At 53.0% G+C, this 21,931-nt stretch overlaps 9 protein-coding genes across 9 annotated transcripts; 5 read left to right on the top strand and 4 right to left on the bottom strand.

The window, feature by feature from the left end:
- Nucleotides 1-201: 201 nt before the first annotated feature.
- Nucleotides 202-1,684, bottom strand: BKA58DRAFT_7185 (Alpha/Beta hydrolase protein). The gene has a single exon (XM_046175783.1). The coding sequence runs from the start codon at nt 1,547-1,549 to the stop codon at nt 383-385; it is 1,167 nt and encodes a 388-aa protein (XP_046030627.1). The 5' UTR covers nt 1,550-1,684; the 3' UTR covers nt 202-382.
- Nucleotides 1,685-2,375: 691 nt separating this feature from the next.
- Nucleotides 2,376-2,892, top strand: BKA58DRAFT_7182 (uncharacterized protein). The gene is made up of 3 exons (XM_046175781.1): nt 2,376-2,542; nt 2,591-2,784; nt 2,870-2,892. The coding sequence occupies exons 1-2, from the start codon at nt 2,440-2,442 to the stop codon at nt 2,731-2,733; spliced, it is 246 nt and encodes an 81-aa protein (XP_046030626.1). The 5' UTR covers nt 2,376-2,439; the 3' UTR covers nt 2,734-2,784; nt 2,870-2,892.
- On the top strand, nt 2,648-7,779 carry BKA58DRAFT_7179 (uncharacterized protein). Its single transcript, XM_046175779.1, has 2 exons — nt 2,648-2,784; nt 2,870-7,779. Exons 1-2 carry the CDS (start codon nt 2,749-2,751, stop codon nt 7,406-7,408), a joined length of 4,575 nt encoding a protein of 1,524 aa, XP_046030625.1. The 5' UTR covers nt 2,648-2,748; the 3' UTR covers nt 7,409-7,779.
- A 216-nt stretch (nt 7,780-7,995) lies between these two features.
- On the bottom strand, nt 7,996-10,562 carry BKA58DRAFT_350058 (DNA polymerase alpha/epsilon subunit B-domain-containing protein). Its single transcript, XM_046168506.1, has 2 exons — nt 9,844-10,562; nt 7,996-9,797 (listed from the first exon to the last, which is right to left on the bottom strand). Exons 1-2 carry the CDS (start codon nt 10,524-10,526, stop codon nt 8,150-8,152), a joined length of 2,331 nt encoding a protein of 776 aa, XP_046030624.1. The 5' UTR covers nt 10,527-10,562; the 3' UTR covers nt 7,996-8,149.
- Nucleotides 10,563-10,679: 117 nt separating this feature from the next.
- Nucleotides 10,680-12,281, top strand: BKA58DRAFT_372082 (uncharacterized protein). The gene has a single exon (XM_046169096.1). It carries the CDS (start codon nt 10,781-10,783, stop codon nt 12,131-12,133), a length of 1,353 nt encoding a protein of 450 aa, XP_046030623.1. The 5' UTR covers nt 10,680-10,780; the 3' UTR covers nt 12,134-12,281.
- Nucleotides 12,282-13,221, bottom strand: BKA58DRAFT_372081 (uncharacterized protein). Its single transcript, XM_046169095.1, has 3 exons — nt 13,006-13,221; nt 12,739-12,956; nt 12,282-12,693 (listed from the first exon to the last, which is right to left on the bottom strand). Exons 1-3 carry the CDS (start codon nt 13,155-13,157, stop codon nt 12,389-12,391), a joined length of 675 nt encoding a protein of 224 aa, XP_046030622.1. The 5' UTR covers nt 13,158-13,221; the 3' UTR covers nt 12,282-12,388.
- Nucleotides 13,222-14,943: 1,722 nt separating this feature from the next.
- On the top strand, nt 14,944-15,790 carry BKA58DRAFT_7140 (uncharacterized protein). Its single transcript, XM_046175771.1, has one exon. The coding sequence runs from the start codon at nt 15,066-15,068 to the stop codon at nt 15,666-15,668; it is 603 nt and encodes a 200-aa protein (XP_046030621.1). The 5' UTR covers nt 14,944-15,065; the 3' UTR covers nt 15,669-15,790.
- Nucleotides 15,791-16,265: 475 nt separating this feature from the next.
- On the top strand, nt 16,266-18,422 carry BKA58DRAFT_372075 (sugar transporter STL1). Its single transcript, XM_046169094.1, has 2 exons — nt 16,266-16,776; nt 16,832-18,422. The coding sequence occupies exons 1-2, from the start codon at nt 16,701-16,703 to the stop codon at nt 18,286-18,288; spliced, it is 1,533 nt and encodes a 510-aa protein (XP_046030620.1). The 5' UTR covers nt 16,266-16,700; the 3' UTR covers nt 18,289-18,422.
- Nucleotides 18,423-19,643: 1,221 nt separating this feature from the next.
- Nucleotides 19,644-21,198, bottom strand: BKA58DRAFT_445998 (HAD-like domain-containing protein; the record flags this gene model as incomplete). The annotated part of the gene is made up of 2 exons (XM_046174171.1): nt 19,644-20,269; nt 20,331-21,198. 2 exons carry the CDS (start codon nt 21,196-21,198, stop codon nt 19,644-19,646), a joined length of 1,494 nt encoding a protein of 497 aa, XP_046030619.1.
- Between the last annotated feature and the right edge of the window lie 733 nt (nt 21,199-21,931).

Below are 21,931 nucleotides of genomic sequence, written 5' to 3'. Positions count from 1 at the left end.
TTGCTGCGATGGAGTACTGATGTCGCAGCACTTAACTCTGTTTGCGACAGTAGTGGATTTTGACTAAGACGAAGCTTTGGAATACTGCATGTCACAAGTCTTACGAGTCGTGATCAACTACGAAACTGAATACCAGTCCCGGTTCGGGTAACGGCGAGGAAACGGGCGGCAACCCTAGCCGAACGAAGATGAGAAGGAATTGCGGCGTAGCGGCGTAGCAGCCTTAGTAAGATGGTCATCTCTGATCTGAAACGAAAGGAACCCCTTGATTGGTAGATTGAATCGGATTTTAAACATGCGGACGATCGGGATCCGCATACTTGATAAGTTGGGAGAATCGCATATTTTGTCAAGCATCGTATACGCCGCAGCTGCAATTGACTTAAAGATAGCGAACGAACCCCAATATCGCTTCAACTACTCCCTTCGGCTGTTCTTGCTGGGGCCAGTGTCCTGCATTGTCGATCAAGTGGATCCCTCGAAAGTCTGAACATGACTCGGGATAGGCCTCGAGGGCCCCGGGCTGTTGATAATTACCCCAATCCTTGGCACCTGATATGAAGGTACTTGGACATTCGATCTTCTTGCCCGCAAATAGCTCGAGATCTTTTTGAAGGACTGGATCGGTGGTGATTCGGTAGTAGTTGAGACCGCCCTGGAAGCCTGTCCGTGACCATTCTTGGACGTAGATTGCAAGGTCTTGTTCAGGCATCCATATCTCAGTCGTCGAGCTATCTTGGTTGGCCATCATGTCAGCAATAGTATCGGGCATCGACTTGTGCAACGGCATAATGTAGTAATTCGGCACTTTGGCCATCTCTTCGGCCGTCCAGCTTTTGAGAGGGTGTGGTGAGTTATCCTTCCAGTCGGCTGACTTGACATGGAGATACCCCCTAAGAAAGGCGTGCAGGCCTTGGCTTGGGTTGATCCAATCGACTCCAGCTGTACTAGTGCTGTTATACCACTTGTAATGCTTCCTCGGCACGGGCAGCTTTGCCAACTCAGCATGAATGTCAGGCGATGGCGCAGGTTCGCGAGCGCCACCGTGAGCTATATCGAATGGCAGCTGTGCAGGCGCTTTGAAAGGATGACTCATCATGACAACGCTTTTGAAGAGGTCTGGACGCATCAGAGCACACATGCTGGAAGTGACAGCACCGAAGTCGTGTCCGACGATACACTTAACCTCTCGATAACCCAGAGCATTAACCAGTGTAACCACGTCGCGGACAACATTGGTCAGAGCAAACTGCGATAAGTTGGTGTTGGGGAACGAAGAGTTGTCCCATCCGGTTGTGCGTCCGTAGCCACGTTGATCGAAGGCTACCACATGATAGCCCGCATCAGCGATGGGTATCATGACCTTCCTCCAAGAGAAGGCAAGCTCTGGAAAGCCGTGGCATAGGATGATGAGAGGCTTGTCGCGTTGGGGAGTATGACCAGCTTCGAGCGTGTGGAAGGTGATGCCATTTGATGGACAGTAGACGTAGTTCTCGACGATGCCGTCTGGTAATGGCAAAGGCGGCAGGCGCGACGCTGGTGATGCCATGCTGATGGAATCTCAGACGAAAGCAAATTGGTAAACAAATAGAGTAGGGCAGGCGCACGGATAAAGTATACACTCGGCCGCTTTCTCTTTGATGAACTGGGAGGTGGCGGTGCTGGTCGATTGTCACGATGTTAACAGTTAGCGCGGGGAAGAGATGTGCGGTCTGGGCGATCTATGTCGAGCTCTGGGTGGGCCAGTTCGTCGATCCTAATCCACAAGGCCTTGCGCAAAAATGCGCGTTCCACGTTGCAATGATCAAATCGATCTATACTCGACATGGTGTCGCAATATTTCATAGCACTGGACATGGGTGCCTGTGCGACGTTTGGCAGGCAAACGCTGTAGACGTCTGCGCATGTTTTGGAAGAGGTTCGCGAATCACAAAGCGCCCGGCGCCCGGCGCTACGACGGTTGCTCTTGGAGATATCGCCTACGTCAGTGGCGCCAGATAGGGACTGGCTAGAGTGGTGTTGGGGCTCAGGGTTGTTACTAGCTGGAGAGGTGCAAATCAGGGACCGTGAGGTACCGGCGTGAGAGAGGAAACAGGCTCGTGGAAAAGCAGTGCTGGCGCCCCGGCAGAGTCTCAGGAGAAGTGTGTGCGCGTTTGCGATGATGGATGTGAGGAAGCACCAGGCGTGAGGGTGAAGATACAACGTAAACAATGCATGTCTCTTCTAGGCCACCTCTAGACTGCATGTGGCAGCCTCGAGTCACGCTTTCCTTGGGCGTGCAACAGCCTCATCCTCGACATGCGTGCTTGTTTGACCATGTAGCTGAGACGATGAGGTGTTTGACACTTTCTGTGACGATGCAAATGCGCCGGTGCGAGGCTTGCGGCGGGCCTCTGCGGCGCCAACACGTCCGACCTAAGCTTTGGGGTGTCCGGGAACATGACGATCCTCTTACTTGTTTTGCTAGCTACAACAAGTCGACTCCGCCCAGATGCATCTCGAAGCCCTTTTCCCACTCCCAACCCTTCCAATCCTTCCACACGTGAGACGCCCGTGATTTGTTTTTCATTTGGCAGTCTGACGCAGGTAGCTTTCCACTCTTTCACCCAGGCCGCACGGTTCCGCCGCAGGCGTGACATCATCTTGACGACCCTTGCACCTGCATCCCCAAAGCCACCACACCATTGCATCCCACGGCAATGCAGCGCCAGCCGCAACTGCAGTAATCTTTAATACACCACCGCCACCATGTTCGGCAAGCGACGACGGGCAGCGTCGAATCCGGTAGGTGCTCTCTCGGTGCGCGCGCAAACCTCCTGGCGCGCTCCGGCGTATGGCGACGCGATGCTAACAAATGTCGCCCATGCAGCCCCAGCGAGCCCCGCCGCCCAGCGCATCCGCCTCGCTCGCCGCCTCGAAAGCCTTCATCAAGAATGCCGAATCCAACGGCGACCTCTCGTCGGCTGCTGCGGCCGCCGCCCTGCGCACCCACGTCACGACGCCGACTCCCGTTGGCGACACAGTCACGAAGCGCATGGCCCGCCGCGGCTCGCTATCGTCAAACGGCAGCGTCTCGCGACCACAGCCCGGCTCCCTGCGCCGACAGTCGAGCTCAGGATCCATGACGGAGCGCTCCTTTCGCGCACCATCGCCCGGCGGAGGAAGCCCAGCAGATGCGGATGCGCCGCCCGTTCCGCCAGTGCCAAAGAACATGCAGCAGCAGCAAGGCAGCGTTGTCCATCGGCGTGCTTCCAGCCTAGAGCCTACGTACCGTGGAGGATCGCCCGCGCCAGGAGGCAGAGGCAGAGGCGTCAGCCTGGATAGGGGCGCCAATCCTACTGGGAGAGGGCAACGGCCTGCCAGCCATCTCGCTCAGGTGTCCGAGGAGGACGACGCGTTGCGGTCCGTAAACTTCTCCCGCCCAATGTCCCCAGGCGCCATAGGCACACGCCAGAATCCCTCTCCGCCCTCGAGCAAAGGATGGTTCGGCGGCCCTCTGGTGAATCAGGATGCGGTCCAGCGCATGACCTCGACATCGCGACCAAAGACATCCAGTGGTGTATCCAGCTACGACCTCCAGAACGCCCAACGATCGGTCCAGAGTGCCTCTGAGCGCCCAGTGCAAACACACCAGATTTCACAAGGCCTGCAAGGCGCAAGACTGTCGAGTGGCAGTATGCGCGCCAAGCCATCTGGCTCTGCTGTGCAGACGCAATCCTACGTGCCGCGACAAGCCCCTCGACCTGTCGACCCGAACTCACCGGATGCTATTTACGATCCTTCAACGCGCAAATTCATTCACAAGCAGGATGCCATGGCCCGTCATCGAGAGCTGCATGAAGAGCCCGAGCCTGAGCCCACGCGACAATATGTGTCACAGCATGCCGACACCTTCCACTCCGTCCACATACCAGAGAACCAGATGGGCCGCGGCTCGCCGAGTCCTATACGCCACTATGTTCGCCAGGAACAGCCAGCACCACAGAGAAGAGAAGAGCCGATAGCTGTATCGCGCACACCCGAACCGCAACCCAGTACCGCTACTGCAACGAGACACTCTGATGACTTCGTTGATGCCGATTTCCCACCTCAGGAGCAGGCAAACACCAGTCGCAGGTTGGACGACTCTGGATATGGCACTATAGCCGGCCACGAGGACGAGGTACCTTTGCCCAAATTCGCTATCAACCAGGACAGTGCGTACCCTCGCATCGCCGCTCCAGCCAACTCGACACCTGCAAGTTCGATTGGTGGTGGCAGTCTCCGTGACACGCACGATCGACATACTTCATTGAGCCCACCACGCACTGCCCATTTTGCGCCTGTAGCTGTCGAGCTTGCTGGTACCAAACACGACCCGCTGCCGCGCTCAGTATCTCCTGCAAAATCTGCCTTGAAGAGCTCGCCTTCAGTATCGCGCCGCGGCGAATCACCCGCTGCTTCGAACGGACGTCTCTTTGCCAAGGTTGCTCCGAGTGAAGCATCTGACACTGCTTCCGATGATGGAGGCAGGAAGAAGAAGAAAAACGTGCGTGTCAGTTTCGAGGAGGATCCGGTACTGCCAAGCAAACCTGCACAGGTCGATACAGTCGGGCCATCACATGGAGGTCTCAGTGCGTCCAAGTGGAGTCCCATAGCCGAGAAAGAGGACGAGTTCGAGGATTTTATGAAGCCACGCCCTGCTCTGCCTTTGTTTGGCAGCATACGCGAGAAGGAGCGACGTCCGCAGGAGAACATGGCTGAGAAGGTTACCGAGACCTTCCCGACTTCAAACGCTTCCAGCGACGTCGCGCTTGGGAACATTGTCGCCGAAGACTTTGCCCAGAAGCACGGACAAGACAGCCCTCTACCGCCTGAAGTCACCACCGTTGAAGGGAGTGGCTACGTATCAGACTCAAGCGACTATTCAGACACCCACAAGCCTATAGAGGCCTCGAAGCAGCCACCTGCTCCAGAGCCCAAGTCCCTGTCTACGTCGCAGGAGGAGACACCAGCAGCAGCTGCTTCAATCACGGAACAGATCGTTGAGGTGCCCAACATCGCACTCCAGCCTGCTACCCCTAGTCCATACGAGAAGCCTGAACCTGTGTATCAGAATATGGCAATACCTGGGGGTTGGGGCGACGATGTTCCTGAGACCGACCGGCACGCAATCACCCCTACCCCAACCAAGTCCGTCACGTCTATGCCCGACCAGGACGCATTGAGTCAACAGCAACAGTCTTTCGCACGGATCGAGGAAGACGATGAGACTACCGATGATAACAGCAGCGTTTACAGCGATGCCTACGAAGACCTCACCGATGGCGAAGGCGGGTTCGGTAGCATCAATGCGCTTATGGAAAGTCCGGCCGTCCCGGCATCTTCTGGCTTGATGCATTCAAAGTATGCCAATGCAAGTTCCACGGGCAAGCCTACATCGAAGCTTCAGTTAGACACGTCTGTGGACGACAACCGCGATTCAGACACTACGCCGACACAAGACTGGAATGCTGCTCAGCAGCATTGGAGTGGTGTGAATGCGTCTCTGAGGAAGCCAAACTCTCAATCAGAGCAGACCCAAGTATCTTCCGAGCGAGCATCGCATGCCAAAGAAGTGATCTCTCGAGTTACACAAGCTCCAGTCTCAGAAGAAAGATCTAGACCATCTGCCACGCGCGAGTATTCACCGGATACTACACCAGAGCGCAAGGTTACTGCTATACCACCTCCAAGGGTCGCTACATCGGCCGATCGAACACCAACAAAACCTCTCAAGTCCGCTCTGAAAAAGAGTCCCGCACCACAGTCGGCACGCCCAGCTGAACCGCAGAACAAAACATCGCTGCGAACGGCGGCTCCAAGAGAAGACACTCCTGAGGTCCATATGAAGCGAACCATGAGAGGAGGCCCGAACACCGCTGCACGGGCCGAACCTCAGATGGGATCAACTATGCGATCGAGTATGCGTGGACCTTCAGCTGCAGCTCCTAGAGCACAGCCCCAGATGCGACAGAGCATGCGTTCGGCTGATCCCTCACCTGCGCCAGGCATGGGCCTAGCAGCATCACGACACAGCATGGTACCTATGGATACCAAACCTCGAGGTGCTCTTCAGAAGAAGAATATTCCGCCTGCTGCTGCTGTCGGCAAGGGAAGACCACAGAGTGCGCCTGCTACAAAACCGATGGCCGCTCCAGCACCTACGTACGACAGTGACTCAGACGCATCTGCAAGCAGTTTCCAGCGTGTCAGGAAGCGCGGACGAGAACAAGGTGGGCGATACACAATGCGTGGCTCCATGAGACAAGAACCTGCGCCTACCATGCGAGCAAGTGCTCCAGCGCCAAAGCAAGTCCGCGCAATCTCTCCTCCAGGATCACCGTCGCCCGCCATGCGAAGATCTATGCGGCCGTCTTCTCCTACCCCGGAACCAGTCAGATCTTCCAAGTTTAGTATTCGATCTCTGTCTCCAATGGGCAGATTCCGGAAAGCACCTGATGTGCGTCCTTCGTCGCCCACGCAGCCAAAGCCAATGCCTACCTTCAGCAAGCAACCAAAGCCATCTAAACCATCAAAGCAAAAGGCAACGCCCGCCAAGGCCGTCAAAGCTCCGTTCAAGAGTCGGTTCGCTGACTCAAGTGACGAAGACGAAGACGCTCGGCCGTCTCGTTTCCAGAGTCGATTTGATGATTCAGATGATGACGAGCCTCTCGACTACACTCTGCCCCCAGGTCTAGCGCCAGTACGAGGGATTCCTAGGAAAGCTGGCGAAGAAGACGGCGACTCTACAGATCTGGAAGAAGAAGCCGACGATGAGACGCCCAATGTGGCCGCGCAACCCGCACCAGCGCCGAATAGGACCAGTGACGCCAATGGCAATGCCGGCGCACAAGGTACAGCCCTATCTGCTGGCTCTTTACGTGACAGCAAGTATGCGCCTTCGGCCTCCTCTGGAGCTGCTGGCAAGGCCAAGACGAAGCGTGGCTTCTTCGGTCTAGGAAAGAAGAAGACTACTGCTCAACCGGAAGCTGTCCAGGCGCAACCCCAGGCTGTGCAAAATGTTTCAGAGCCTGATGAGATTCCTATGCCACCCGCGCAACGCAACCGCGACATGACTCACCCTATGACGCCCATCGACGAGGACAAGGAATTCGGCGATCCGACACCCAGTTCTCCAAGGTCGCCTAAGTTGCAACGCCGAAAGACTCCGGAATGGCCACTTCCGCCCACCATCGGCACTGACGATCGTCCCATGAGTTCAGATGGTGTCGCGCCCCGTAGACCTCGCTTCGCCACCCGTTCCAGCCTCGTCTCTAACGTGTCGGCACCGATCGTGGACGCGCAGGGCCGTTCTGTTTCCTACGGCAGAAGCGGAAAGAAGAAGAAGTTCCAAGGCCTAAGGCGGGTCTTTGGACTGAATGACTGAGCGCGTTTGGCTAGTAGCTAATCCGCGTTGTTGTAGAGTTGCGGGAAAACATCAAGACCACCCTGGGGCTTTCACCGTGTATGCCAAACGCCGCAGACTGGAACACTCATCCTCTACAGCATCGAGCCGCTCGCATATATCCGTTGCGTCCTTTATCCGCGTCTCGAACAAATTGTTGACCTGCCATCGATGTACTTCACCCCCACTGTCTCAGTCTCCCACCCTGCGCCTCTGAGCCCGAACCCACGACGACCATCAATTTTCCTGTTTTCCATCTACGCTCCGTGCTGTACCTCTGTCTAGTCTGCCTTTTTTCCTTTTCACCGCTCGATTGGCTCCGATGAGGTCTTCGAAAAGAACAATGATACCAGTTTCCTTATCTTTTCTACTACGTACAGGCCTGCGGACTTCTTCAGTTACGCTACGGCATACGTGCGCGTGTGCCGCAATACCCCTCGCTTTTTTTTTTGGTTTGAGAGCTTGAGTTTTGTACATGACTTGATTTGAATTGATGTGTATTTATGTTGGATGGATGGATGGATGGAGCGGAAGAGCGGAAAGCGATGTAGATAATTTCTAATGGAACTCTTGCGTTGCATACTCTACATCTCAGAAAGCATTGCATCTGTATCCCTGTGCGTGAAAAGGCAGCAAAGTGCATCCATGTAGTCTGTACTCCTTGTGTGCACGAGACAGCAACGCCGATTGAAAGAAAATCGTAAATATTCATATTATCTAACATCATCCCTCCGTCCTCACAGTACCAGCAGAAGTCTTGATATCAAACTCCACCCACCTCGCTCTTCCTTCTCTCCTTCCCCTCCCACCGCTCTCATCTATACTCCCCGGATTCATGACCGTACAGCCAAAGTACTTCACCACAAACGCAGGCGCCTCGCTATCCGCTAACACCAAGCTCGTCGGCAGCGGGTAAAGATTCAGCGTATGAGCAAAGTCCCAATGTAACGGCCGCGCCGAAAGCGGGAAGGGACTGAGATGCGATTGCGAGAGTATAGTCCGCGTAAGCGCACGCGCTGTTTGTGTATCGACATCGACGTCTGCTTGCTGTTGCTGTGGCCTGGGTGGCGGCATCCTGAGATCAAGATCCATAGCATCCTGCTGCTCTGCTTCTTGCTGTTGATGACTTGGTGCATATGGCATCTCGTCGTCTACATCGGGAGGCGGCTTGTTGAATCTGATCGACTGTCTTTGCAGCCTGCCGGCCACGTCGTCTCGTAGTATCGCCATCTCGCCTTTCACGCCGAACCAACTCAGGCGCGAGGGGTTGGATGTCCAGATTACTTCTCCTTCTTTGCCTTTTGCTTTGCCTGCACCCCAGATTTCGCGATTCGCTTCGGCTACTACCTTCCTGATCCTGCTTGTGAACATTGTGGGGATCGGTTTCCGTGGGAGTGGTGTAGCGGCGCCGGCGGAGAATGCGCTCGGCCAGGCGTCGTTGTCGCCGGGGACGAGGACAAGGGTGGTGTGGGCGATGAGAGGTTGGAAGTCGGCGAGGACGGAGGCAAGTGCGTCGAAGTGCTCTTTGTACTCTATGCTGCCTGTCCCTGGTACGCCTGCAAGACTGGCTTTCGAACTGAAGTTTCCCATCAGGATGATAGCGAGGGGGTAGACCGGGTGGGCGTCGGTGGGATCGGGTGTGTATGTGCGTAAGAGGGTACGCAGGGCTGATAATGTCGACGGAACGTCTAAGTGAAGATCTGAGGCAATGACGATGTTGTGTGCTGTTTCTTGATCCAGAAGCTTTGATGCGATCTTGTTCATACGGGTGCTGGTTGCACGCTGAGAACCAACGCCTAAGAAGTCTGTCCATCCGAACGCTGGTCCAGCCAAGCTGTTCTTGTCGACCTCTTCGGCGCCGCCCAAAGTTGCTGTTCTGCGTTCACTGGGAGGGTGTCCGACCGAGAAGCCAAGGAACTTGCCGCCTATTGTGCCACCAATACCGCCGCTGCCTCCCAGAGTTGACGTAGCTCCGGCATCCTCTTCGTAGCTGCCTTCGACCAGAACAATCATACCTGGTGCGAAGTATGCGCCATTCTCGGGGATTGGGCGGGCGTGTTGGATGTCTAGCGTGATTGTGCCTGTGAGGTCTGAGAGTGACAGCGCACCAGTGGCCGAGACTGTGAGCATGCCTAGCAGCAAATGCGTGCTTCCGGTTCGACCAAGCAAATTGGCAATTGGGGTGATACTGTTCATCTGTGATGTCGCAATCGATCCCGTCCGGCTGAGAGTAGCAGAACGGGCCGTAGAGAAGGTAGGTGCTTGGAACGTCTCGTTGCGGAGTATGCGCTGGTGTACGATGTGGTAGCGTTGACGGAAGAGCTCAGTCTTGTGTGAGGGATCTGGAAACAGCGATGGCTTTTTGGCAGACCTGACAGGGTTAGTAGGCATTCAACTCTCCCGTGGCTTGTACATACTTCTCAAAGTGCTTCTGAGTGGCATTGTATATCAGCTTTGGCTGCTCGAACGCACCAATGACCTTCATCCACTCTCGTGGATCTTTTAACAGATCTTCTTCCTCGTCCTTGTCCTCTACTTCCAGGCTAGACATGCCGAAGCTGTTGTTGGTGTCAATACTCGGGCGATTCATCTGGCCGGCTATCTCAGGCCCAAAGTTGAAGCTGCTTTGCCTGCCCAGATTTGAGCCTTGGACCACCCTTCCTCCGCTCATTGAGCCTTCGAGGGTCTTGAGTATGCCCTTGAGCGTCTCATTGTCGCCCTCAACGATGACCTGACCACCACACTTCTTCCAGCTCTTGGCGATCTCCTCCAAGACCTTTTCGGCCAGGCCTTCCTCTCTCCATCCCGAACCACAGTGCTTTCCTACAAAGGTTGCTAGTGCTTGGAGGGCGGAAGATGTGAGGGTGAGGTTGTGCTTTTTGGTAAACGTTCGAAATGCGAGCGGTCGTAGCGTTGCTGGCGGAAGCAGTATAGGAAGAACAGTGGACTTGCCGACTGGCTTGAGTGCAGGCGGGGCGCGTATGGGGGCAGTCCTGCGGGGATTGATGGGATGAACCGGCGTTCCGAACGCTGGCGATGAGGACGGGATGAGATCTGAGGGTACCGCCGATGGCTTTTCCGGTCTTCTTGAGGTGGCCATATTGGGTGTGGTGAAGGTGAAGTTGTGCTGTGTCGCAACGTGGTAATGGGTACGCATGGTATTCCACTTTACGCGTGCGACGCGTTCCAGCGCGATTTCGCGCTAGAGACGGAGCTACTTTTCCTAGCAACCACCGAGCCTCTTGCCCAAACACGACACTCAACATCCTTCACGCTTACTCTTACGGCCTGCAAACTCCAATATCGCTGTCGCATACGCTGCATATATCACACAAACACGATAAATCTCACGCAATGGCCGACCCTACTACTGAACCGCTCGCGACCGTCACCGAGACTGAAGACATGCCCAGAACGAAAGAGAAGATGGGAGAGCTGTCGCAGGCTGCTTCTATCCACTACTCCACCAAGAACTACGATGCGGCTGCCGAACACTACGCCGATGCGGTCGAGATTCAAGCTGAACTCAACGGCGAGATGGCGCCTGAGAACGCCGAGCTCCTCTTCTACTACGGGCGGGCGCTTTACAGGTCAGCAGTCGCCAAGAGCGATGTGCTAGGCAACAAGGTGGCAAAGGAAGAGAAGAAGAAGCCAAAGGCAAAGAAGGCAGCGAAAGCAGAGGCGGGTGAAGGCTCAAGCGCCGTAAAGCCTGAGCAAAAGGAAAAGCCAGTAGGGGAGACGCCATTCTTCCAGCTTCAGGGCGATGAGAACTGGACCGACTCTGAGGATGAAGATGACGATATGCAGGACGGTGAGGAAGAGGAGGACGACGATGATCTCGGAAACGCGTACGAGATCTTTGAGCTAGCCCGCGTCCTTTATGAGAGGCAATTAGATTCCCCAGAAGGAGACGCTTCAGACAAGGGTAAAGGCAAGGCGGAGCTGAGCCCGAAGGCGCGCGTCATCAAGGAGCGCATCGCCGACTGCCATGGTTTCCTTGTCGAGATCTCGCTAGAGAACGAACGATTCCACGACGCCATATCAGACGCCCGCAAAGCGCTCGCACTGCAAGAGGAACTATACCCCTTCGAGCACGAGAACGTCACAGAGGCCCACTACTCGTTATCCCTCGCGCTGGAATTTGCGTCCGTTTCGAAAGTACGGGAAGACCAGACGGGACAAACGACCGATGCGTCCGCTGAGCAGGAACAAGGAAAGGAAGACGAGGATGGCATAAACTGGGATCTGCGGAAGGAGGCTGCTGAACAGACAGATCTTGCCATACAAAGTCTGGAAGCGCGCTTGAAGAAGGAGGAAGCAGCACTCAGCTCCGACGCACTGAAGCCAGAGCAGAAGAAGGAGAAGCAAGCCATCATCGAAGACAAGAAGGGCATGCTCGAGGATCTCAAAACCCGTCTTGTAGACCTCAAGTCAGATCCCAATAAGCAGGAGTTTGACAGCATTGACTCGTCCGTATTCAAGGGACTGCTAGGTGGCCTATTGGGCGCAGATGCAGCGACGCAAAAGGCAAAGATTGCGGAAGCTACTAAGAGCGCAAACGATGTTTCGGGTATGGTCAAGAAGAAGGTCAAGGCGCCTGCGCCGGCAGCTTCAGGGTCAAATGATGCTGGCAGCAGTAAGAGGAAATTGGAAGTCGAGGACGGCGGTGCTGAGGGAAAGCGGGCGAAGACTGAGGAACCTGCGTAGGTGTGTTGCATCGTAGCGTATGGTTGTTCAAAATAATGATGAGACATGCGAAGTAACTTTGCTTGTAAGATGTCGAGCAGCAGTCAAATTTTCAAATTATGTAGTTCTTCCTACCATTTTTGGGGTGGCTGACCAAATTACTTAGCTTCACTAATATTTCCCACATCCACATGCACATGGACCCTCAACCTTACAGTGAACGCAACGCCAGTGGTTACCACAGTGTGCACAACCTAGATCCATCTTCACCGAATTTCATGCGCTGTTACAGGCACAGCAGATCCAAAGCCAATATGGCTCATGGTAACGAGTATTGGACAATCTCGCTGAAGAACGTTTTGTCTGTTTGGGAATGTTCTGAGCACATGCTCTCGAGGGCCCCGATGGCAAGGGCCTGGTATCCATAGCCGTGACTTGAGACGTTGGCTTTTGGGTGAGGCTGTCACTAACTGCATCAAGAGACGGTACACTCGGGTCCATCATGATCTCATCTTCATGTGTGTCGGCGATGTTCGGTGGCGATTGTATTGAAAAGCCTGGAGGGGTTCCAGGGTCTGCAACTGTTTCGGATTAGTCCTATGAGAGCATGTATTGGGATTAAATACCTTGCACAAAACCCTGGTGCATGTTTGAGTTGGAACGGCGGCGGTCCAGCTCTCTTCCTATGCGTTTCTCGTCGAGACAGAGGCCGTTGAACATGACGTGTGTCTGCCGACCACGTTCCTCTCTTTCCTGCACGCGAGGCAAGATCGCGTTCCATTCCTTATCAGTGATCTTCTTGCGCATGCCCCAAAAGGCAGTTTTGTTTTCATACTGCGATTTGCTGCGTAAAGATGAGCTTGATGTAACAACCACTTCATATGCGTACATACGTAGGCGAGAATCCGTGACGTCTTTTCATGATGTCCATGACGCCTCCAGGACCGCAGAGCTTCCTGTCTTCTCCAATATATAACTCTCCAATAGCAAGCTTATGAGAGTTCCAGATATGATCGGGAATTCGTTCCGCAAGCACTCTCGCCATCGTGGTGGAAGTTGGGTTTCGTGATTGCGAAATTGTATAACTGAACGAAGCTGAAATGAGAAGCTGGAACGAGAAGCCGGAATTCAGAATGAAGAGAAACACGGTGTATGAAGAAGAAGAGGAGAGAGACATGCTCGTGTATCGGTTGCGATGGAGGCTTGACTGGGACTGCACCAATAACGCGAAACCTGAGTATGCTGAGCTAGCCCCAATTGCGATGATTTGCATGCAAGGCATCGTCCGACCAGCCAATCATGCAAAACCAGAGATGTTCATGTTCGAAAACAAACCACGTAATGTTGTCCTCCCTGTCCAGCCAATGATGCGGAACCTGACCTGTATACGACCGCGGTCATGACCTTACATGTATGCTGGATTACCTGCAGCTGAGGCGCGTCCAGGCACTTCTCTCAAGCTTGCGCCCAAGCTGTCCAACCGAGATGCTTCAAAACCTACAGAAGGTAAATGCCTTGCCACCTTCATACCTAAGCCAATTTCAATCATTCGTCGATGTCTTCATTATCCACGAAAGCCATCATCGCATTGGCCACGTTATTTGCAACGTGCATACCGATCGGTCTACTGTTATGGCGTCTGATAAAGAATGGAAGTGGAAGTAGACGCAGGAGTCTGGGTTCGTCAGCCCATCACGCTTCTCACTTGTTTTTAGTGACGTTACTAAGTAGACGTGGAGAGAACCAATGGGATTGAACTCGAGAGACGCAGAACGATGTATTGCACAAACAGCCCCTCCAACTCTACCTGCACGTGCGAGAGAACACTGTATCTTCATCATCACTTCGCCCCCTCCTGGAATAAGACATTCGTCACATATCAGAGCGGCTGACATAATTTTGGAACAACCTTGGAGGCTTTGGAACTTTGAGCGTAGTTTGTACACCCACCGTGTCCGGGTCAGTGTTAGGAACGGTATCGCCATCTGACGCGAAAATTGAGACCTTAACGATATTAACTTGCTGATATATGAACATCACGGGCGATGGTCTCCCGTTAGATATGGACTTACTTTTCTTCTTCTGCACGATCATGGCTTTGAGTTTCATTTGTGCTTCGCGGTATCTTTCTTTACAATTCGAATTGTTTTTCTTCTGCCTTTTCTTTTCTTCGGCACGTTGTTGCTGCTTCTCTTCATGTTGTTAGCCTGCTAAACACGGCGAGCAAGATGCACAACATCGCCTACCACGCCTCTTGGCCTCTAGCCTCTTTCCTATCATCTCTTTCCTTAAAGTGCTCCCCTTACGATCATTGATACACGCAAACGATCAATTGCGCTCGCACTCGAAGAAAGGCGAGATCTTGGCACTCAAGTTGCGCAAGAGGTCAACACCTACTGGCGCGTTGAACAAACGGAGGGCAAAGGGCTGAAAGCTCAGCGCTGCCATGACTGCAACGATGGAGAGGATAGATTCTGATACAGTGAACATGAAGATACACTCACGCATCTTACCTGGCGTGCTCATATATAGTACTTTGGAAGCACCTTGAAGGAGCAGCCCGCGTTATGCAAGGGATGTCCGCTTCCGGCCTCCTTGCACAAATCGCGCTGATGACTTGTCAATCTGAACATGGTTACGGAGCACTATGAAAGTGGAATGTCGAGGCTACTGTCCCGACAATGTAGTTTTGACATACGGCTCGTGGTCCAGTGTACGAAGTTTGTCTAGATCTTGCAGCAATTACGCGCCTGGTCTCTGTTGGTCGAAGCGGGGCGAGGAGGCACGTGCGCTAAGCGTACGTCATCGTCTACCGCGCCTTCACGTACTCGTCAGCCAACATTCAGCCCTGAGCCTCAAAGATTCCCTGCTTGCCAAACAAGCGCGCTGCACTCCTTTTCGAACCTTCAAAACCCCTATCACACGAACATCGAGCAGTAGACGCATTGCAGTCATGGCTTCCAACCATAACGACAACCCGTGGGCGGACCAAGGAAACCAACAAGGCCAGAGTAACCAGAGCCACAATCCCTACCAAGCGTACCAACCAGCGCAAGACACGCCTCCGAATCCGTATGCTCAACAACCACCTCCAAATCCGTTAGGCCAACATCCTCCTCAAGAGCCGTATGCTCAACACCTTCCTCAACACCAGGATACCTCTCCATGGAGCCAAGAGCCAAGCCAAGCTCAATCGCACAACCCGTTCATGCAGCCCCAGCCGCATGGATTTTCTGAACAACCCTACCATCAGCAACAGACATCGCAGCCTTCTTACCCAAACCAGTCTTCCTACCCTGGACAGGAGGAGGTTCCACCGGGTCTACCACCTCGTCGCACAGCTACGGAGATGGCACTTCCCACCGGACAGGACCGGTCTCACCAGATCGAGGTCATGCAGAGTTATGAGGCGGCGGGGCGAAAAGACGATGATGACGACAACGTCGAAGTGCTGCAGCGCGAGTTCCCAAAGATCGATGGAAGTCTGATTGCAGCGATCTACGGAGATACCAAGAGCTTGAGCGCGACAAGAGAAATGTTAGGTGAACTGCAGTGAGACAACTGCACGTTCTATGAAAACGTGGAAACGCAATAAGATTGTGGAATTGAAAAGAAGCATAAGCATTGAGAGTATCTTTTGCGGAAATACTCGTGAATCTCACTATGGAGGGTTGTGCCGCGGCATCAAGGTGATGTATAAGCACGGTACACATACCTGAGATGTACTTTTACATATCCAATACTCTCACAAAGCCGTTCCTCTCACTCCCATTTGCGTGTATCGAATTCACTCGACGTGTTAATATTCCAGGAAAAGCGATTTCATCATCTCCATCAACCAAATCTTACTAGGAAGCTGAGCAATCATATCTACACTTCCAGATGCCCGGGCATCATGCACCGGGTATTCACCCTGGTCTTCGTAGTACCCCGATCCGAGGTTCTGATTACCGGCATCAGCGTTCCCCACACGCATCGCGAACACGCTTGAGCGCTTGTTCCTAGATGTGCAAACCAACACTTTTGGGGCTCCTAGTTTGACAACTGATATGGAAGTTCAGGCTTGCGCGATACTATGTTCTATGCAAGAAAGACAATGAGGTAGTACGAGTCATAGTCTGAGCTACCAGCTGTTGATTCTGACGGCTGACAGGAACCAGCGAAATCACCTGGTGGTTCCATCGCGGCAAACCTTCCGCACTCGAACTGCGGGATTTCCCAAAGCGGAACCCCGCATTTTCGCCCAGCCGGCCCAGCTAGCATGACTTCAGCCCAGATGCAACGCCATGAATGTACCTGTTCGAAGCCTTGTTCTCGCGCAAGCTTAGACATCCCTCACCTCCGCATTTGCTTCCCCGCGTATCCATAATTTCCCCGGACACGGTCCACTAAGAAATCCCACATGGATACCTGGCGCTACATTAGAAGTATCGACGTTAAGCTGGATGAGGAGATGCCGGTGCAAATCTCTACGGGGTTGGGAGTATAAAGGATACATGATTGCGGCCCACATGTTAGGCTCACGATCATACTGTTCTGCAGTCCCTTCCTGCTTACCAGATAATTGGGTCCAAGGGTCTTCTTTGTCATGTTTGAACTCAGAGGCAAGAGCCTCATCGCGGTTATCCTATTGACCTCTGGTCTTGACTTCCTTCTCTTCGGATGTAAGCTTAAAGCATCTCACTTTACATCGTGGTTCGACAACTAACGCGGTTGAAGATGATCAAGGACTTTTCGGCGGTATCCTGGGTGGCCAGCGCTTCAAGGATACCCTCGGCAACCCGAACCCAACGATGACTGGACTAGTCACCGCTATCTACGATATTGGGTGCGCGCTCGGTGCTGTCGTGGCTTTCGTCTTCGGTGAACGCATCGGACGCAAGCGTTCCATCATCCTCGCCAATCTCATTGTCGTTATCGGTGCTGCTATCCAGACTGCCAGCTTCGACTACTGGCAGATGTTCGTCTCGCGTATTATCGGCGGTATCGGTGTCGGATTGTCAACGGTTGCGGTGCCAATTCTACAGTCAGAGACATTGCCTGCGCACAACCGTGGCTCACTGCTCGTCGTCCAGTCCGCTCTGATCATCATTGGAGTCGCGGTCGCTTCTTGGCTCTGCTTCGCGACATTGTACGCCGAAAACTCACTGCAGTGGAGGTTTCCAGTCGCTTGCCAGATCTTGTTCTCGCTAATGGTATTGGCGCTCTGCCCATTCCTGTGCGAAACACCAAGATGGCTCGCATCTCGTGGAAAGATCGATGAAGCGAAACACACCATCAGCCGGCTTTTGGACAAGCCTCTGGACGACGAAGAAGTGCAAGGTCAACTCCAGGAGATCCTAGACGCCATTGCGGCAGAGAGCAGCGAAGAAGAACCCACCTGGGGTGAAGTCTTCAGCAACGCCACCAAGACCCGCAATCTGCACCGTGTTGTTCTCGGAATGGGCCCGTATATGATGAACCAGTGGAGCGGTATCAACGCATTGTGCTACTACCTCGCCTACATCTTCCAGCAGTACCTCGACTACTCCCCGAGCATGTCTCTCATCCTCGCTTCCGTGGCCTTCACTCAGTATGCCGTTTTCTCCTGGCCACCATACTTCTACATCGACAAGATCGGACGTAGATGGTCAGTCATAGGCTCATCAGCCGGTTGCGCAGCATGTATGGCTATCATCGCCGGATGTCTCGCTAAGAATAGCTATGCCAGCGCCGCAGCAGCTGTGGCCTTCATTTTCTTGTACCTCGACTGCTTCACTCTCGGTATCTTGCCTGTCTCATGGTCCTACTCAGCCGAAATCCAACCTCTCCGTGTCCGCAACAAGGCAACAGCGGTTGGCGTCTTTTCACACTGGATGTCCAACTTCGTGGTCGTCATGGTTACCCCGATCGGTCTTGACAACATCCGCGGCCATTACTTCTGGGTCTGGGCAGCTGTTTGCGCGTCCTTTGTGCCCCTAACTTACTTCTTTGGTGTCGAAACTTCCGGACGCACGCTCGAGCAAATCGACATTATGTTCTACGAGAACCCGAGGCTCTGCATGGGACTCAACAAAGAGAACCGAAGAGTCGTAAGGGCGAGCAAGTCAGATGAGGAGCAGAGATACAGGGAGTTTGCACACGCCAACGAGAAGAACCAGGCTGTGATGGCGGAGAGGATAAGCCAAGACGACTAGATGATGTTGTCAGATGCTAGGGGGAGAGTGAGGAAAGTCAATGCACATTGTGGGAGCCGAACAACGTGCAACGGCAAGTTCGAATCATCGAAAACTAACTAGCTAACGACTACGTTCAACTACATGACGTGTCCATCTATACTCTCCGCCTTTTTGATGTGAAACACAATTTGCAAGTACCTAGATTCCTTTTTAACGTGCTGACGAACTGCAATCTTGTCGAAAACCGGATGACCCAATCCCTCCCTATGTTGTACCATTAGAAAGGAGGTACCAGCTTCTTCACGCGTCCCAAGTATTGCCAAACCTGAGTCTGCGTCTGCATCAAACTCATATTCGAGATAAGGTCACCCCTGCAAGTTGCGCGGCTGTAGTCCAGATGTTATATGCCGCACTACCATCGCAGACGCATCATTGACTTTGTGTCGAATGACGGTGCGCAATACAGGCGTTGGCGATTGATCGCGAGTAACATGCAGCCATTTGAAGTATGCCACGTCGCTCTAGTGGCATAGTTTGGGCAACAGCGATACCGGTGGGCGCATCGGCTGGTCTTTGAATTTCACCAAGCCCGATGCCACGGCATAAGGCGTGTAGTTATGCACTGCTTCAATCGTGCCAGTCTCAGGACATATCGTATTGAGAAAATAGGCGTCGGCGGGTAGATAGGTCTCACCGTTCCTGATAGTTTCGATCTCATGTTTCGCCTTACACCCAATGCCTATCCGGGGGTCGGTTTCAACATTCAGCACATAACCCCACTTTTCAAGGTCGGAGGCCGATTGGAATCCGCTGGGGGGAATGCTGGGCTTCTCAGAATGAATCTGTGTATGCAGCGTTTTACCTTTTGCCAAAACCTTGGTGTACGCTGTCAGGCATTCGTCATCAGGGTACTTGAATCGCTCGCCAGTAGATCCTGTAGCCACTGTCGATTCGTGCGACTGCAAAGGTCGAAAGGTGTTTGGTGGTGCTGAGGGCGTGAGCGGAACGATAGGAATGTCGAGAATTGTGATTATATTCGTCTGCTGGTCATTGATAGTAAGAGTGTAACAGTAAGAGTGTGATAGCAAGCGTGTGATAGGAAGAGTTTGATGGGAAGAGTAGATAACTTTTATAAGTGTAGCTTTCACCTCCGTGTAAATTGGCAGTGTAGTCATCTAGCGGCGGGTACACATCGATTTCAGTATGTAGAGTAACATATCGCAGTCGCTGTGTATAAGACATTGTATCGAATATGTCGAGTCGATTTGTCAGCTGGGTCCAACAGTAGACAGATGACTGCGTTGAAATGATTTCAATTCAAAGTGTGATTCTACAATGTCGACCTTTTGCCAATAGAGCATTCTTGTGTGTAACTAAGGCTGGGCTTCGTACTCCAGTGCTTTGATAGCCCACGCGGTAGGTATCCCTCGGTTCCCAATCATCTTCCTACTCCTACCGAAACGAGATATCCACCCCAGCTCCCAACCTCCGTCACATTCTTGTAACTCTTTCAAAGATTCCAAATCAGACTGGGTATCCACGTTAAGCTTCTGGCAGGCTAACACACGCGAGGCGATGACGAAAGAATCTCCGGGGCGATTGACACGCTGACGCAAGGCTTCGATCGTTGGCTTACGTAGCGACTGAACCTCAGGCGCACTGGGATTGTCCTCGATAAGACACGCCAAAAAGTACAGAAAGGTCTCGCTGGCAAGATAGTGTTCCGATCCATCGATGTGACCGCCCATTAGAAGGATGCGACGAATGTGTTCGAGCTCGGGCTGTACTTCTGCGCCACGTCCGTATCTATATAAGACACGAACAGCGTTGACCATGATGAATGGGCATGCACGAGGTCTCGTTCCACCAAGATAGATCATGATCAGGCCGTCTTTATCGTGCCTGTTCTCGACTATACGGTCCAAAATCGGGTTGGCAGAAGCTGCAGGTGGCGAGAACGCAAGAAAGGCAAGTGCTGTATCGTCGACATCATCGGGGTCTATGCTCAGGAGTATGAAGTCAGCACATATACCATACAACTGTTCATCGTTTCTACTTACACGTTTTCGTTGTGCCGACTGGAGGACCATTAAAGAAGTTCCATGTCTTGGCTTGGCTACTGGCCTGTCGGATGTCCGATTTGATATCAGCATTGGAAGCGCCGGGTGGTGAGAGACTGATGACGCTATCATCGTTCAACTCAATATGTATAAGGAATTGGGCGAAGTGGTCAAAAAACACCGGGGCGGCATCCTGAATGCACGATGTGTGCTTGTGTGCATTCGTGGTCATGAATCGGCGTGCCCTCGCAACAGGATCCATTAGATGGTTACGCAACTGACGGATCAGAGCGGTTGAGGAGTCAAAGACAATCCCATGAATCCCGAAAGAGCGGGCTGCATTGACGTTGGCGACTTTGTCGTCCACAAAGATCGCGGAAGAAGGGTCGCTTAAGTTGAGGCTATCCAGGACGTGCTGGTGAAATTCTAGATCAGGTTTCGTCATGCCAACCTCAAAGGACAAGAACTCGCCGTCGAACAGATCCCAGTCGGATAGCACGGTCTTGACAAAGGCGAAATGTTCCTTCGCGATGTTGCTCATGGCATAAACCTTGAGATGGCCATCTAGCTCTGCTTTGAGCTCTTTGAGTTGGGAAGTGAGCTCTTGATCGACGCGCAGTGTTTTGCGACATTGCATGAGCCCTGTGTCAATGGCGTTAGGATCGAGAGAAAGCTCCTTGCTGATGGCTCTGATGGCTTCTTTCTCGCTGATACAGCCGCGTTCCAGTTCGCTCCATGTTGGCGACCTGGTGATGGCGTGGAGGCTTTGAGGAGAGATGGAAGTGAGATTCTCGGTGGACCAGTGGCACAGCACATCCCCAATGTCAAGAATGAGCGTACGCTGTCGTTGTGACTTTGTGACTGCCATGATGATGCGCTCTCCTAGTTGGCTGGAATTCGGAGCGGACGCTACGAACCCTTTCTTCAATGTATCAAAGGACGAGGTAGGCCAAATCTCTTCACAGGTTGTCAAAAGCTGGGAAGAGGGGCAATGATGTTCTGTCGATTGCGGTGGAAAATGATCTGCTGTATTCTCAATTAGACGGTCGATGTTGAGAATGGTTCAGTTGGAATACACGTAGAAAGTCGAGCCTTATATGCGACAAAATCAAAATAGGTGGCCCTAGCTGCTTGTTGCAACTGCGCTGCAACCGTCATCACCTCAGCTGATCATTGCTGTTGCCCAAGTAGACGACGTATGTGTAGACTATTTCTTACTTTTTGCGATGCTTATCTTAGTGAGAAGTCCCCTGAAAGCCACAGGAGTGCTTCCAACATCGTCATCGTGGTGAAAAGATTCGTACGGTGCCAGCTAACGGTATGCCTTAAGAGGAAGAAAATACTCAGATCAGCAACGTGAAAACATTCTGTAGGCCGCTCTACAATTTCGGCCTCAACACTGCTCGTTGCTGGATCTCCTTGACAGTGTATCTTGTCTTTTCAGTGGCGAGTGGAAGATCTGCATTGCGCCTTGAGGGCACCCAAGCCCACATCCTTGTGTTGTAATAGTGTCTTGACTGTTACCAATAAGACACCCATGTCTTGGGTCGCCGAGGATGCATGAGCGCCTTCGTGAAAGCATATGGTGGAGTGATACAGTA

Source organism: Alternaria rosae (assembly GCF_020736505.1).
Source record: "Alternaria rosae strain MPI-PUGE-AT-0040 chromosome Unknown BKA58scaffold_1, whole genome shotgun sequence".
In the NCBI taxonomy this organism is placed as follows: domain Eukaryota; kingdom Fungi; phylum Ascomycota; class Dothideomycetes; order Pleosporales; family Pleosporaceae; genus Alternaria; species Alternaria rosae.
This window is presented reverse-complemented; position numbering and strand designations above follow the sequence as displayed.